Genomic DNA, 17911 nt, shown 5'->3' with positions numbered 1-17911 from the left:
ATCTGTTGCCAGGCTGGCCATGATCCTTTCCACCTCACTTTCTCGGGATCCCATATTTCGTATGTCCGCCCTCAACAGGGAGACCTCCGTCGTCACTGAATCTATTTTCCAGTGAGGTCCGTCTTGACCCCCTGGATAGCTGTGATAATATCTTGTAGCATAGGTTCATGTGCTACTGATGAAGGCAACGCTGTATTTGTTAGGCCATCTGTCATTTTCCCGGGTCCTGTCATTGCTTCCTTTGATAGGGTGTATTTGTCCAGTTTAGTTTGTTGCGTGGAGCGAGGGCCCTTTCCCCATCATTAATGGTTCCACATGCTCCTGCTGGTTTTGTCCTCCAATATCAGGTGACCCCAAGAGTAGTACTCTCCGCCGCCTGCCCAGGCCTGATGATGCTTGCCTGTCAGCCTGTCGGATTTCCAGTTCCTGGGTCCCCCAGCTGGTCAATCTCAGGCACTTGCTGGTTCAATCTGTGGTGCCCCGCAGTGAGTTGACTCTAATTTGTGCCGTGCTGTCTGACCGATCCCCCTCCTCCCACCTGTCACTCTCTGTATTTTCAGTGCCTACAGGTTAGTTCTTTACTTAAGAGAGAGAAGAGGGGGGTTTCATGAGGGGCAGGCAAAATTTGTGACTGTCAGGGCCCTCCTCGGTCTGTGGGGGCTCCTATTTGTCTGTGACTGGGTCTCCCTCTCAGCCACAATTGGAGCCCTGCTTGACACACCTCACTGGAACCTAAGCCCCTCTGGAGATCAGCTCTGGTGTGCAGTCATATTTTCAAGGCTCTATTAGAGCATGGTGATTCCACTCCTGCTGCCATCACTCCAGGTTAGCGACATCTTACCAGGGCCGCCACCCAACTCGCTTCCCTGCCTTCCAAGCCTGCTGTGTAGCTAGCCCCGCGGCGCTCATAAAAGTCAGCCGCTACGCAAGGCCGGGGATCACTGCCAGGCTCATTCCTCTAGGGCCGCCCTTTTACTTCTGACTGGGTCCCGCTTTGCAGGACGTTTTCAGAGCTCATGTCCTACACAGAGTCCGGACAGCCCCCCATCTGTGTCTTTTACGGATGTACTGATCAGATATTGCGGGCTCATTGAGGGTAATCCGGCGGAGCCGCTCTAATGCACAGCCATTTCTCTTTGCGGCTAGCCACACCCCCTTAGTTTTATTCTTGAGTGTGTGTCTCATTTATTGCCTTTAAGTACAAAAAAAGCTTAGCACTACCCTCTGATAGACCTAACTGCTCAAGCCTAACTGCTCACCCACACTACAACTAATAGAGCGTTAGTATCATCTACCTTTTCCTCTGTATACCAATCTGGGCCTCATTTGACTCTGAAGAGCCAACTTCATTTTAGTGCACTATATAGAGAGCCAGTGTCAATTGAAAACGCTGTGATAGGGAAATTTTCGCTTGCCCTTACATACCCACACTTTTAATATAATTCACCCTGCCTCCTGGGCTGAGGAGGCCTACCTTAGGAGAGCCTTATATACATAAAAGGCAGTGTATGTGACTGTGCCACACATGATGAGGGCACAGTCGAGTTCGAGCAATTTGCACTTCTACTGCAGTCTACAGTAGCAAACCTGCTATCAGGAGTTTGCATGGGTAGTCCAGGGTGGCACAAAATCACGCTGCAGCCCTGGGAACCCCTTTACCACCAATGCCTTGGGTACTCCTGGTACCATATACTGGGGACTTATAAGGGGGTAAAGATTTTGCCAATTTGAGATTACGAAGACAAACATAACAGTTTTAGGAGAAGGAACTGGGGTCTGGGCAGCAGACTTCAGTGAACTATCAAAGTCATAATCATAAGCATTAGGATCAAAAAGTGGAAAGTGACCATGAAAAAAGAGGCACTTTCGTACAGTGGCGGAAAGGGTCTGCCATGATGTAGCAGGAACTCTGGGTAATTTACCGCAAGGCAAATAAAGAGTAAGTGCTACAAAAAGACATGGAGGGACTGTGAGAAAATAGGATTGGTTGACATAATTTATTCAGTCACTGGCTAGCGCACAGAATATTTCTGACACCTCAACCACCACCTCCTCAGAACATTCCTAGGAGGACTCCATCCACAAAAAGGCTCGGCCAGATGAAAGAAGTCTCTCGCCTGCTGCTCACACCACAAGGACTGGACGTGCCCTCCATGGGCTGCATGGCCAAAGTGATTGGCTTCCTGTTTATCTGCTTCACAGATGCAAAATGCAGAAGGATTTGTAACTCCAAGAAGGCACAGCTGACTGCAGCGTACAGGACCCTGCCAGAGACCTGGATGGGGTGCAACCTGGTCCCAGAATCCAGCCCTGAAGAGGTAGGGACTGCAAATGTAACCAGAAGGAACTTTCCCAGAAGTTGGATAGTAAGTCGGAAGGTAAAATAAATAACCGGGGCAACCTGTTTGGAGTAATCGGCCTCCACTCCATCGCAGTCGGACTGAAATTGTGCCATGGTCCTGGTCAACAGCAAACTGTTGTTTTTTTTCATTGCACTGTAGTTCTCGGTTTGCTTTTTGCCCTAAAACTTCAAATCTCCAGTTCTTCAACCTATTTAAATGATTGTCATGTGTAATGGCTCATTAACGTTTTGTCTAAATGAGTTTGGGATCTGTACTGTGTTGCTTTCTTGCCTTTAAAATTATTGGCAATGCTTGAAGTAAACATACACCCTATCTGTTGACTGCCTGATGCTTGTGCCATAGTTAACGGTGGTTGAATCGAAATTCTCTCTAAGTAGAAAGGGAAGGGTATCCTAAATTACTAACCACAGTTTTTGACAATCACTTTTTTTGATTGTTGTAATGTTTCCCTTACCCCAGAGCCAAAGCATGCCGGAAAACTGATAACCGAGGTTCATTGGAGGTATGCAACAGTACCTCATAGGTGTTGTTGGATGTGGTCTTGGCTCCATTCACGCCGTGCGTGGCCATCACAGCACGCAGGTTGTCTCCTTCCACCAGCAGCTTGAACTTCTGCTTTCCGCTCTGCTCATCAATGTGAATGACGGCTCGCGACACTTCAGGAATGCCTTGAACCACAACCTATCATTGACGGGAGAATGCAAAGATTGGTATTTAACATTCTTATTATTATAAAAACACAAATATCTTCAAGAGCAGTACATGGTTTACAAAGGTGGAGCATGTAATTAATAGTATAGATTGGTCACAGACTATATATGGTAAGAAACTAACTGTACTTTGCAATCCATCTGGACTACGTGAAAAGTGCGTGCAAGATACATGAACTCATTCTGGCACTAGTGACATGGAAAGACAAATAATGGAGTACCACCCTATGCTAGGTGTGTGCATGTGCTAGGACAACTGTACATCCTACATAGAACAACATAACCCTTATGTGATGCCTATAGTTTTTGCAACCCTTTAGTCTTCAGATTACAGCACCCGAGAGGCCATGTGTGGTACCAAAACCCTTGTGAACCAAATGAATTACTGGTCAGAGCCTATACAAACCGCCATTTGTAATAGTGCACTTAAAGGCTTGCAAGTGGAGACGTCCTTATGTCATTGTTCTCCAACCAGACACACTTGGTAACAGCATCCTGATGGTACATCACTCCCAAAAGCTAAGTCTACTAAGTGTAGCACCTCATAGTGCTATATATTGAAGGGTTGCAACTGTATACCAATTGTATGGTGCTTGCAAAAGTCAGGTGTACTACTACTACTGTCATGTTTTGTAGTCCAGGAGTGAGACTGTTGTAATCTCAATTTTACAGAACAGTTAAATGAGATTGATAACAATCACCTCAAGTGACAGTAATCCTACACGCCTGCTATGATACTACAGTCACGTGACACAGTTTGCAAAGATGATTGGTTTAAGTAAATAATTTCTACTTCATACTTTGCCTGAATTTAGGACCACAGCACACATCTTACCTTTGGCAGATCTTCTTTCAAAGACTGAAGAACATAGTACATTGAGCTCTTGCTGTTCTCACGTGGTGTTACGCATAGAACCGCTTCCCCATGTACAGCAATGTCACCAGGTTTCACTCGCAGCTTGGACAAGCAAATGGAATACCTCACGGTTTCAGCATTGACCTGGTAAGGTGAAGAAAAAAAAACCTTTCACACAGATCGACTTCTGCCAGGTCATGATCATACTACCTGGATGCATTACTCACTTCTAGTCTCAGAAGCCGTATCCGTTCCATGGAGAGCTTCACCAGGATAAAGCAATCATCCGGAAGAAAGACTTCTTCAATATACTCCGAGATCTGCAAGAGAGGGGGCAAAAACTTGGATCAACTTACTTTCCTTATAGAAAATATTTGAACCATAGTCACAGGGAATTCTAAATGGACATGCATGCTATGAAAATATTTGAAAAAGAATTTAAGGCAACGTAACTATAGTACTTGTATATGCCCCAAACTATTTTACGGATGATCTGCATAGGTTGATCATCTCTGGGACTGCCATAAATATTGTCAAGGGGGACGTATGATGTTCAGAGTGTCAACTGGACTCCCTTGCGTGGCCCATTTCCATTACAACTTCCTGTACCAATTCCGAACCAGATGTGTGTTTTAAACATGGTTCAATTCAAGAGAGAGTAAATGAATAACCTCAGGACAGGCACATCTGCAGAACAGGAAAGATAAAAATGGGATCCACTATGTTGTAGAATTAAAGCCGAGGAGGAGAATACAATTTTACCAGATCATGATTTAAAAATTCAAACCTGTGGGTGGGAAGTTACTAATTGATTATCAAATGTGTCATTTAATTCAACATTTAGGTTTCGGTTCTAGTGACTCCCTATCAAACCAGAAAGGGAAGGAGTTGAATGTTGCATTCATCATTTGATCAACGAAAGGAAAAAAATAATTTCACATTTAATTTCTTGAGGGAAGGGGTGCCTGTGTTTTTCAGCTTATTGGAGGCTTTCCTTGCCACCCAACAAGGTATTTAGGAGTGGTGTCCTAAGGACAGCAGTGACTGGGATCCTCAGCTTGGCACATTTGTTTTGCAGGTTCCAGTGCAAAGAGTGAGGCCTTAAATAAAGTAAACATCTTTATCACTTCAAGATTCATTTCTGTGTGAACTTTAGAAAGGATGCTGAGCCATGTCAGTGGAGTATTGGTCAAGATGAAGGGGTAATGTAATAATAGCAGTACTAGATCACACGGATACAAAGTGAATAGAACAATTACACTGAAGTCTCAATTGTTATATGGGTGCAAGGTGCCCAACTCCAGATGGCAAAACATACGAGGGGCAGAATAGAAAATGCACCAGTTTACATAGGTTTGAGTGGCATGAGGTTACTGCTTCAGTGGTACAGGACTGGCAATAGACATTATTAGCTTTAGGTAGTGCACAGTGATATTCTCTGTTGTGAATGAGCCAGATTATGTGATCAGTGGGCACCTAAGACTTTAAGTGGATTTCCAAACTTCAACCATGACAATTTATGTTCTAGATGTGGCCAATAAACCCTCTGTTGTCCTCACTTTGCTTGAATTGGATCTATGATGATTAAAGGTGGGCAAATTGTGACGGTGTTGGGTCACTGAAGTGCTAGGATGGTAGAAGGTTGACAGAAAGATCTGTCAAAAGATAAGCCCATTCCTTAAAAAAGGCCTATCACATTGTTTATGTATCTACAGAAAGGCAACTAGTCGGGCCCCTTTTATAATGATAGACCACAGCTTGTACCCTTTCTATATGGCTGGCGTCCTTTGATGGAATTAGTTCTGCAGAATGGAAGCAACTCACCCAAAATCCTTTCATAGAGAAGAGGCCCATCAGGCCCCATTCTACGGATAAGACTTATCACAAACTCATGACAAGCAATGACCTATTAAGTACTGCTACAACGGTACATCCATAATGGCCCCTTGACATATCTGGGTTCACCATGGCCTATTCGTCAGAGGAATGAGCGCAACTTCCACTTCCATTCAAGTGGGAAAATCAGATACTCTCTACAGTGGGAAGTGGTCACTGCTTTCTATTGATTGTGACCCATCACAGACCACTGTGGAGGCCCAATCAGGTCAAACAACTAACATTCTCCCCTACCCCCCCAAATCATATATTTGCTATCATAGCCAGGGAAAGTACAGCACTATCACAGATTTGTTTCACATGCATTCAAATTGAATGAGATTCATTTCAGCCCAAAAAAATGTGATTCCATGACAAGAGTTTCCACCTCCCCTCAATCTACACAACTTCACTGCGTTCACCACCATCCATTATAGAGAGAATATTTCCTAGGACCTTACGCCACCTTCAAGTTCAAGAATGTGCTTTTAACAGCTTCTTATTAAGGCAAGCCTTTATTGGATGAGCAGGTGACGCTCATTCATACTAAAAGATACAATATTAAGTGCAGAACCCTAAAATATGCACATTGTGTCTTATTCTTTTGGATAAATTAACTTCTGCAATTCTACTATCCTGCAGACATTAGACACTTATAAAATGGCATTGTAGAGAGTTCCAATCAGCTTACCTCCCCTAAAAGCGTCTTTTCAATTCTTCCTTTCACAAGTCGTCCAAAATCTGCGTCATCCTCCTTCTCCAAATTTGCAGTTATGATAGGGGTGCTGTCAAATAGGAGGAACAGCAGGCAAAAATGTGAGACACTAGCATAAGTACTACTTGTGATCCACTTCATACCTGCATGTGTGCTGTTCATGAACAGACCTAGTGGCATCTACTAAAACAACTTTCGACAGCAGAGCATCATAGGTGTGAACACATCCCCCCAGCACAATACCAATCTTTCAGTCAATTCTGTAGTGTGACCAGCAGCTGACAAGGACTTTAGCCTCAAGTTTTGCAACTCTATCACTACATGGACTATCAAAGACTTTCCAATTATCAGGTCATGACTAGAGGTTAATCCATGGTTCACCAACAATTCGGCCCTCAACAAGAGCCTTTCATTTAGGATATACCAGGCATAATAGATCTTCATCCTCAGCAGTGACAAGGATGGTCAACACCTAAATGGCAGTCTCTGCCCCAGTTAAGTATTTTCTCTTCAGTTACATATTGTCCAGGCCTCACGAACTTCACTATCTTTCCCTCCACCTGAACGGAAAGTAGACACATCCTAAATAACAAAATGTAACACTAACAATTTTTAAGCTCAATAAAAGACTTCAGCTGTAGCTTTTCATTTACTTAAAAGAAATTTGGTGTACGCTGGCTGAAATGCTCTGTATACAATCTTACTTTCAGACACATTGTTCCCAGTAAGGATACTTTGTCTAGGGTTGCCCATTCAACCTGCTTAAGGTGTGCAGGATGAAAGACACTGGCAAGTCTAAAGCTATTACTGGTCTGTTTGTAGGACTAATCAAGACACTTATAATAGCAGTGTGGTTTAATCAACCCCCTTCTCTCCTCTTCAGGGAGGGTTGACTGGGGTGTGAAACGGAGAAGCATATAAAACAAGATAAATGCGGAATCCTACCTGATAGCCTTTGAGGCATTGATGATCTCCTTGATCCTTGGCACCCCCAGAGTGATGTTCATGGAGGCGACTCCGGCAAAGTGAAAGGTCTTCAGGGTCATCTGCGTGCCAGGCTCTCCAATGCTCTGTGCACACAGGGCACCAACAGCAGAACCAGGTTCCATCTGTGCCCTGCCAAAAAACATAAGGCAGATCACGCCAGTTAGCTCTGAACAGATTTTGTAAAAACGAACAAATAAAAGTGGTGGCCCAGTCAGAGAGCAGTTCTGACCTCTATGGTGATCTGGATGGATAATAATGCAAACACCCAATACCTCATATACTTATCCTTGCAGGTCTCCAGGAATTTTTCTAATTGAGTTGGGGTGATCCTATCCAACTGGTACAACACACGAGGCTGAAGAAAAATGTAAATAAAACAGTTCAAGATGGTAAACCATAGCCAGCTCTATACACATCCTTCATGGATAGTTCTGCAAAAGCTGGGGGTTAGTTAATCATACCTCAGTGGTCCCGTTGTCATTGATGCCATACTTGTCCCTGGTCTTCTTTATCTTTTCAGACACATCTTTGATAAAGTTTTTTATCTCCTAAAATGAGTATTAAAAAAAAGCCTGAGAACAGAGACAACAATCTGCATTTGAATGCAAGATTCATGAAAATGTATGCGGGGTACTTCAAAACTAACAAATAAATGTTCTTGTCTATCACAAGAGTACACAGGTGACTCGAATATATGGGGTGTGTTTGAAATTATAGAAAAACTGGATAATTTTTAAATATTACCGTGGAGAAAGCAACCCATGATGTTAACTGAAAAATCTTACATTATATTATGGCATTTTGAATCCTGCTATGGTGCGATGTTTTGAAATGGCCAGTGGGAAAAATGTTTAACTATGACACTTGGGAACCGTGTAACAATCATCACAAAACTTCTATAAAATCCCCATTATGCAAATGCAACCATGGCTGTACTACATTTGCAGAACAACAAACCTCCATAGTTTATTTTTTTAACTTGAGGCACATTCTGAAAGGTGAGAATTCTGGTAACACAGCATCCTCCTCAGGGACTAAACGAAAAACAACCGCATGTCTTAGAAAACCAAGAAGCACCCAGAAAACAAGCGGTATAGATTCCTTGGAACCGATGAAGGATATGGGCAAGCCTTTCTGAGACCTTGTTTCTGAACACATGTACCCGGAAATGGATGAAGTTTGAGTGAACAGAGCAAAACACAAAAGGGCAGTAAACACATGAGAAGGATGCATTCCCTCCAGAACCTTGTGCACAAACAAGTAAAAAGCTGTGCTTGTAGGACATCTTGTAGCTCTATTGAGCAAGCATTCTGATGGATAGTATCTTCCAATGCAGATTCTCAATCTCTTGAAGCAGCACCTATTCTCATCCTGGGTGGGAGTTCATGTATCTATCCATCAGTGGTAACTGAAACATCTTAAGAAATCTTCATGTCATTACAACTCTCCTAACCAATGCCTTAAGGGACATCATCATTGTGCCTACCGGGAACCGTCAGTGTTCCTTACCTCAGTTGTGGCTCCTCACATCACAGATGGATGTCAAAAAAGTGAAACTGAAAAAGGAACAGCACCCAGAGCTTAAGCATGGAAGATGTAAGGTTGGTCACAGCAAATAAACTTTTTCCAACAGGTAACTTCCTCTCGCAGATTCATCATCTCTTGAAAGACTCACAAAGAAGGGGAATGACAAACTAAGAGGTAAGACCAACTAAGCCTCCTCTTCCACTATGACATAAAGGCAAATGGGAGTGAAATACCATCTTGCCACATAACACGTCTTCTCAGCTGTCCTTAATTAGTTGCTTGATTTCATGGAGTAGAATCGGATTCTTTCAGGGATCCCTTTTTGTCATCTCATAGTACATTTTAGAGCAAATAAATGATCTCTCTAGAAATACATTGACCCTTCTCTTCACTAGCTAAACTAACAAATAGCCAAACCTGAACTCCCCTGTCCAGATACATCAAAACTCAGAGTCCATTTAGGATCAAGGCAATAGCACTTTTCTACCATAGAAAGGTGTAGGAGAGAAAAGAAGACTAATCCGTAAATCATTGCTGAGAGGACGGGCCAAGACCTTCCTATGCAAAATCAAATGTTGGACTTCTAGACTAACATTGTCGGGGAAAACTGATGAAAGAGTATGTAACTCCCAACGCTTGAAGTTCCCGTTCTAGGTTAATGCTCTCAAGAAAATAACTTTCAGAGTAATAACATATAAAGCACATTATTGAAACTACCCGAAAGAAAACACATTTAGAAATCTCATCACCAAGATCAAATCCCAAGGCAAGATCCCCAATTGTTTTGGAGGAAATATCTGCTATGTTCTTCATAAATAGTGTAAAAGCCTTGATGGGAAAAAAATAGGAACCAGATAAGTAAAACAATCACCACATATCAATTCATAGTACAAAAATATAGGGTGTCAATGGTCCAACCTCTACTACTTGAGGCCAAGTGACTTTTCCCCAACACATTTCCACAATCAGTTTTCTTTGAAGTTCTACGGACTACAATAAAACCTCCAAGACATTATCAGATAGGTCCCAATCCAGGTATGTCATTCTCACTCGCTTAAGAGCTACACATAAACGTAATGGTCTGCCAACCTTGGATAGAGAATCTGGCCCATTCTCCTCCTAGACAAGTAAATGGACAGCTCCAGCAATTCAGAGCACCATATTCTACTTGCGCAGTCTAAAGCAATACAGGTCTTGGGGAAGCAGGCCAACAAAAGCTTTCTCAGTCCCAAAAGAACCTGCAATGCTGGGAAGGTGTATAGAGGAAAGTGATGCCCTACATAACAAATATAGCACCATAAAGAGCACAGCAAAGGGAAAAAACCTCTTGTACAGATGATATGCTAGACAATGTTCCAAACAGAGAAACTGTCACCCACCACCTTTCAATGCAGTGCACACATGTGGAAGATTGCCTCCTTCTAACAGATAATCTAGCACTATGTTCTGCTCCCCTTTCAAATAGGCTCATGTGTAGTAATCGCTTAGTTTTTGGAGCATCAAACCAGATGTGCATGATGCTCCTATACAGTGGGAGTGCGCTCACTGCCCCAGCTTGCTGACATTAGCTATTTGGTCAGGACCTGAACCATCTTCTCTTAGACATAATTGGAAAAAAAATGCTATGGCCAGCCAATGGTCCTCTGCTACAGGATATGTAAGTGAGGCTCACTCACACTGTAACCTCACACAGACGTATTCTTCATCACAGAAATACTCTGCCAATGTTGCTGAAACTGCTCATTCCTCAAGGAGTCTCTCCTAAAGTAGCCATGCGAAAGGTCCTGGCAAAGGAGATTTGCAACAGAGATACAATCTTGCAAGAACCTCCAGTGTAGATCACTGAATGCCTAAAACCCATTTAAGAAATTGGCTCCTCAGCATAGCCTGGGGAACCAGAAAGATATAGGAGACTTGCGACGAAAGCGCATCACTGTCACTCCATCAGTGGAAATGTCTGAACCATCCGGGTGTAAAGGATAGCTCAATAGGATAATCTCTTGGGTACATGGGAGAATTTCCTGAAACTCAAGGAAAACCCCCATGAGTGGAGGGCATTAATGAGATTAAAATTTGGCCAGGACGTTGCCTTCATCAGTCAGTTGCAGAGGAATTAAGAAACATGTATACTTTGTAGTAGCGGGTTGAAGTTGTCATAATATTGCATCACAGTGCCTTTCTTTAAGCTCAGCAGCACTCCTGGTGAGGATGTGGAAACTACTGATTAAGACACAGTTCAAAGGGGTGCTTATGAACTCAAGCACATAGATATGCATAAAATGATTAGTGGAAGCGGATGGAGTCAACATTGTCCTGGAGGAAGCTATTTTCAACAATTAAAGCTTCTGAGGGGTGTCTGCTTTAACCCTGATGACTTGCTTCACGTCCAAGGGCAGGCCCAACAGCTCATTCTAGACATCTCTTGGGAAACCGAAGGTCTTTATTAATAAAAGATGTTATGGCTCTATCTTCTGAACTTATATAATGTGAGAACCAACAGTGGCTATCCTTGTCTGCAGAGACTGCTTGTCTGACCCACCTCATTCTTAAACTAACTGCAGCTAGGAAAGCTGAACCTCGAAGAAATAATCCTGCAGCTCAAGAAGCATTTCACAAGTGAAAGTCATGCATATCAGAAATGTAGCAGCCATCAGACGCTATATACATAGACCCCTCTCAGGCTTTGTTTCTAGCAGAGACACCAACCACAAATAAATTCTCTCATGTGAGGAGAGTAATGTGAGAAAACAGGTTTCCTTGGGAGGGACTGATTTTTAAACCATATTTTACTCACTCATTATGTAGAGAGTAGACTCAGATGACCACTGGTATAGAGAAAACGAAAGTTTACCTTTGGATTGATCTCAGACATAGCAATGACCATACATGTTTAACCATCCAGTGAAGGAAATTAAATGCCTATGACTTATGTGTCCTTTCTCTGGGCCACTGTGAAGGTTGTAAACTCGACTGAGAATCTGCATGTGGAGTTGGTGACCTAAGTTTTCAGTTCTGAAAGTGTTGCAAGATCCCTAGCAATGTGGAAGGCGGAACACAGGCCCTCATCTATATCCTTTCAATCACCATTGTCATCAACCCATTACCAATGGATGAGGCAATTTCGCAAAATAAAGAAAAAACAACAGACGAAAACCAGTCCAATACCTTTTCATTGTTAACTTGTGTTCATGTAGAAGACAAAGGCAGAGAATAAGGTGACCACGGAACAGGGGAGTGAACCGGCTGCCTAGCTAAAATTATTCTCAAAGCAATACAGTGTTTTGTACAGCACTGGAGGTACCAAAGACACAAAGTATATAGGGGGCTAAGACAGTCTTCAGTGACAAAGGTCCAAAATCACGTCCAAGGAGTCCATTCCGGGATAATTGGGTCAGTGGGAGCAAATTCCAAGGCAGCATCTATCGATTAGGCAAAAAGTGGCCAAGAAACGTGATTTGATTTACAAACTCCTAGCACGTGATTGACTGGGAGCATCTTGGAGATAGCATAATTATACATCCAACCTCTGAAGCGTAGATAACCAAGCACTAGGAGCAGCCAAACTGCAAGGAGAGAGAAAATAACCATGATTTTAAATATTTCTGAAAACAGAGAAAATTAGTCTGACTTTTATGATGCTGGGGTATGCTGTTCCAGAGATTACAGGTGGAATGAACAAAACTGCGACCATCCCATACCATATCTTGATTTTGGAAACAAACACTGAGCTTGACGTGGCTGACAGTAAAAACCTCTTAGGAGAGTACCATCTCACTTGGTTCTTGAGACATTCTGGCCCTGAACCATGTAATACCTTGTGTGCCAGACACAAAGCCTTAAAGACAATTCTCTTCCCTACTGGGTGCCAATGAAGCTCCACCAATGTGATTGCTACAGACTTAAACCTTGGAATTGTTTTCAGTAGTCAGCAGGTGGTGTTTTGCAACATCTGTAGCTTATTTATTTATCTCTGTTTCATGTCAATATACAAGGCAATACAGTAATGAAGCCTTGATAAAAACTTAAGGAGATGACCACAGATGTTTGCAAATCTAGGGGATGAAGGGTAATACTTTCTTCAGCATTTTCATTAAGAAAAACAGGATCAAAGGAATGTATTTATCTGAGCCTCAAATGACAGCTCAGCATTGCTTTAGAGGGTGGTTGAGGAAGAAAACCAAGAGACCGAGGCCACCAAGAATGATTCCAGAGTCAACATCCTTCCCAAACAGAAGAAACTCAATTTTTGGGAATTCAGTATTTTTCCATTTTTACTCATCCAACTATAAAGTGAGCACTTTTTGTTTATTAGACGCAGCAAACGACCCCTAACGGCTTAAGGCTGGGGGAAGGTTTATCAAAATGTACTAGGATCTTTGTTTTTGTTAATTTTGTGAAGTTTATTTGTAATGAGCATTATCACCCGTTAGGGTATATTGGTGCTGAGGAGATGTTTGCCCCTAGCCTTCACCTTCTTGCATAACTCAAGGACAGAGGAGGGTTTCATGTGTGGTGGGCACTTATTTCACATTTTATGGTAGATGTATGTTGAGGCTCCGGACTTGTTGCGGTGGATGTGTGCTACAAGAAGTCTGGCAGAGCAGAGGTGCTTGGGATGTTAATGGAAGGAGATCAAGCTCTTTAGGTAGGCAGGGCCATGTTGTACAGTGCCTTGAATGTGTGAGGTTGATTTTGGCAAAGCAGGATGTTCCCAAAGTCCAGGTTGATTTGACAAGGGTGTGCGCAACAGTTTCTCTGGTGTTGTTTGGGGCCATTTGTGGGTCTTCCTCAGCATCTTCAGGGTGTGGAAGCAGGATGCAGTGACAGCACTGACTTGAATGGACATGGCCAGCTTATTGTCAATGACAAACCAATGTTCCTGGCTAGGTGGCTGGAGTTTGGTGCGCATCCAAGGATGGGTGGTCACCAGATAGAGTCCCATGGCAAGGTGCTTTTTTCCGTGATCACTACTTCAGTCTTGTTGGTGTTGAGCTTGAAGTAGTTGGACTTTCAGAAGGTGACTTCAGTCATGAAGAAAGTGAACTTGTTGCTTGTGTTGTTGTCTGAAAGTGAGAGTATGAGTTGTGTGTCACCAGTGTAGAGGAGGATGTGGACATTATTTGTACAACTTAGGCTAGAGGGTCATGTAAGCATTAAAGAGGGTAGGGCAGAGGGAGGAACCTTGAGGCACTTCGCAGATGAGAGTTCTGGCTTTAAACGAGTAAGGTGCTAGGATGACTGCTTGTCTTCTGTTTGTCAAGGAGCAGATCCATTATAAAGCGGGACGTGGATGGGAATCTTGGGCAGTCATTTGATAGAATTTGTATTTATATACCGCTTACTACCCCTGATAAAGTGTGAAATACGTTTTTGGCGAATAGCACTCTACTTCGGAACCCAAAAGAATGAGTGGTGGATTAGTATAAGGAAATAGGAGTTGATATGAACGGTGGACACGCAAGTCTGATAGTTGGGTTAAATAGGATAATGGAGAAATAGAAGAGGGAATAGTCTAGACAATGTTATTTGGGAGACCATAGTAGTAAGATGAGGTTTGTGATGAGAAAAGAAGAGATGTTGGAGAGAAGAGTCTCTTGAAAGGGATTTGGGAGATCACAGGAGTCAAATGAGGTTTGGGATAGGTAAAGGAAGGATACTAGAGGGAAGAATTCAAAATGGGTTGCTTGGAAAATCGTAGTATGAAAACTAGGTTTGGGTGAGCCAGGAGGGATAGAGGAGGGAAGAGTCTAGAAAGGATTATTTTGGAGATTATAGTAGTCGAATGAGGTTTAGGATGAGTCAAAGAGTGGAGGTAGAGGATACATTGAGAGAGGTATAGGGCGAGACAGATGTGAAATTCAAAACCATTACTAATGACATGAGTAAAAGATTCCGACAGAGGAGCTACAGTAAGGATATTTTAAGGACAAATCTTCAGAGGGTGAACAGACTGACACAATGAGATATTGTTTAAAAAACGCCCAGAAATATCACAGAAGAAAGATTTTTAAAAACGGAGGTATATAACATCTTACAGGACAGACCACCATTCGGTGCGAAAGATTTTGTCAATGCATTGGTACCTTCTCAAAAGTGATACAGTTATAGACAGTAAGTTTTCCAGTAAACAACCTATCATGTATGGGAAGGCAAAGTCATTGAGGGACAGGTTGGTATCTAATAACATTAGAACTAGTAGCACCTCATGGTTAAAACCAAACAAAGGATTTTATAAATGCAGTAGGTGCAAGGCCTGCAAACAAGGCGAAAACATCACTTCTGTGTACACATCTTTTGGATATGAACTTATCATTTCGAAACATCTCACCTGCAGGAGTGAATATGCAGTATACATGTTAAAATGAGGATGCAACAAATTGTACTGGTAGTACTATTTTTCAAGCACATAAGAATCTTAAAACATTTGTGAGCCATTAAGAAAAGGGATAACAGCTACCCACATGCAGGTCATTTTTGGCAAGCACACGAAGGAACATGGATTCTTTTCTTTATTCTGTGATTGACATAATCCCCCAAAATCCAAAGGGAGGTAACAAGGAGAGGAGTCTCCGCAGACTCGAAGCCAGATACATTTTAAACCTAGATGCTCTTGAACCTAGTGGATTGAATGTTGATGCTGAATTACATGTGTCTATTTAACTTTTCCATCTTCTTTCAGGGTACCATCCTTATTACTTATTACATTCTCTAGATTTTCTGTTTTAGGACCAACCGATAAATTATTAATTTGTAGCCAGTAGACAAGGAGAGTAGGGCCTGGTGGAATATCTCCGAGCCATTTGGGTGATACGAGATGTGTACCTGTTTTCTTTTGTTCTAATCTCTCTTTGATAGTTTGTTCAATAGTATTAGTAAAATGTGCAAACCTTTGCTTTAATATTTTACCCATTATTTTGTTAGTTCACAATTGAGTAATCAGCATGCACGACTGAAGGCTTATAAGATGGATGCACTTTGGCATTAGATGTATTACATTTGCAAACATGCATGTTGCGATAAGACCACTTGGGCACAATTGTACAGCCAGATAATGCTGCATGGCTGAAATGAGCCTATCATATTTTGCATGCTCGGGGCATGGACTGCTTCATGGGCATGTTCTATGAGTTTGCCCACTTGGGCTCAACGATTAAGCTAAGCTATCATGGTTGCATGTTTTGCATATTTATAGACAATACTACACATGACTAATTTTAGGCATTGGATAATAGCTACTTATCCAAATTCCCTTTTTATAAACTAACAAAAATATTACCATGGTTTCTTGAAAAACTGCTGAAATGTATACATATGTTCATACTTTGATGTACAATATGTATGACATTCAGCCTGTATACTGACAAAACTGCATTTCATGATGTTCTAAGATGTCTGAAACTTCTCCGCTTTTCTATGGTGCTTTGTTTATGTCAATGTTTATTATTTAAATATGCTTGGGTGCTGGTCGTGCACTGCCTCTAATTTTGATAATTGATTTTAACTCGTTGCCGTGCTCTCGAGAATCACTCCCTGCCTGGAGTGTATACAATAACTGGTAGGTTGCAGTCCTATGATTCATAGATCTGTCTCCCAAGGCACTGGTTAAATGCTGAACTCTTTCAGCTTAAATTGATAATCATTCTGACTCAATCCAAAAATTGATAATGCATAGTTCTTTTTATTTCATTTCTTTAGACTTGCTCATGTTGTAATCACATATAATCAAATAATTGTTTAAGTTTGATTCCTTCTCTTATACATCAGATTGTAATTTCTTTTTCCAATGCATTTCGGGGTTAATTCGCCTTCATCAGGGAAACATTCTAAAAGAAAAGTAAACATAACATTTTTTACCACTTAATCACAAGCGGTGCCTTTGGTTCAAGTCATCACATCAATTACTGTGCAATGTTACAACTCTTTACTCCATTTTATGAATCTGCCCACCTATATACAATGTCATCAGAAATCATATACATTGCTACTACAATATGCTATTATATTGTTGTTTCATGTTAACATCTCGTGTCATTATTTAATCAGGGTGTGTCAGTTTACTGTGTACTTCATCTCGTGCTTGTATTGCGTGTGCTTCTGATGCCACGGGTTTATTGCTGTTCATGCGCTAAACGCTGACTATGTGAGTGGTTCCTCAACCGTTATTAGTTAATGTGTGGAACTCTCGCTGTTTTTTACAAATGTTGTGCATCTAGTTCACATGGCAAATCAATGAACAAAGCATTCAATTCCTGGATGTAGAAATCAAGAGAATAGAAGGAAAATTCACTACCAACTTGTACCGCAAACAAACGGATAGAAATAATCTCTTGAAGTATGAAAGTTACCACCCCCAGCATTAAAAAGACACCTCCCCTATTCCCAGTTTCTCAGGGTAAAATGGGTGGTCTCAAAAAAGGATCAACAACAGAATCAATTGATGATGATGACAGACAGGTTCAAGGAAAGGGGGTATCCTGAAACCATATTGCAACAAGCACTACAAAGAACAAATACAAGGACCAGAGAACAACTATTAGTGGCCAAGGAACGCAACAGTGAGAACAGAATAACATGTGTAAGCAAATATTCTAACATGAGTAACAACTTCAAATCAATCATTAAACGTCATTGGACGATATTAAGACTAGAACAGGATTTTAAAGGAAGTTTTGTCAGTGAACCGTTATTTGCACACACACGAGCCAGAAATTTGGGAGAACTTCTGAAACAACCAACGGGTAACATTACCAAATCCACTTATCGAGAAACCACCCCATGTTCAAATTGCAATAACTGCCACAATATAATGACAGGTAATGTTATTACACACCCAATGAAAGGACACAACATACATTTGAAAGTCAATGCCACATGCGAT

The 17911-nt window shown here is 41.8% G+C and overlaps 1 protein-coding gene across 3 annotated transcripts in view; it reads right to left on the bottom strand.

Moving 5' to 3' along the window:
- POLR3A (RNA polymerase III subunit A) overlaps positions 1-17911 on the bottom strand; it is a 319330-nt gene that overhangs the window by 20703 nt on the left and 280716 nt on the right. For all 3 annotated transcript variants that reach the window (XM_086922444.1, XM_086922446.1, XM_086922445.1), the window contains 7 exons: positions 7968-8054; positions 7779-7861; positions 7465-7635; positions 6496-6589; positions 4157-4249; positions 3909-4073; positions 2880-3044 (listed from right to left, as the gene is read on the bottom strand). In XM_086922444.1, the coding sequence (XP_086778570.1) occupies positions 2880-3044; positions 3909-4073; positions 4157-4249; positions 6496-6589; positions 7465-7635; positions 7779-7861; positions 7968-8054 (858 nt within the window). The remainder of the gene's footprint in view (positions 1-2879; positions 3045-3908; positions 4074-4156; positions 4250-6495; positions 6590-7464; positions 7636-7778; positions 7862-7967; positions 8055-17911) is intronic.

Source organism: Lissotriton vulgaris, chromosome 5 (assembly GCF_964263255.1).
Source record: "Lissotriton vulgaris chromosome 5, aLisVul1.2, whole genome shotgun sequence".
NCBI lineage: Eukaryota > Metazoa > Chordata > Amphibia > Caudata > Salamandridae > Lissotriton > Lissotriton vulgaris.
This window is presented reverse-complemented; position numbering and strand designations above follow the sequence as displayed.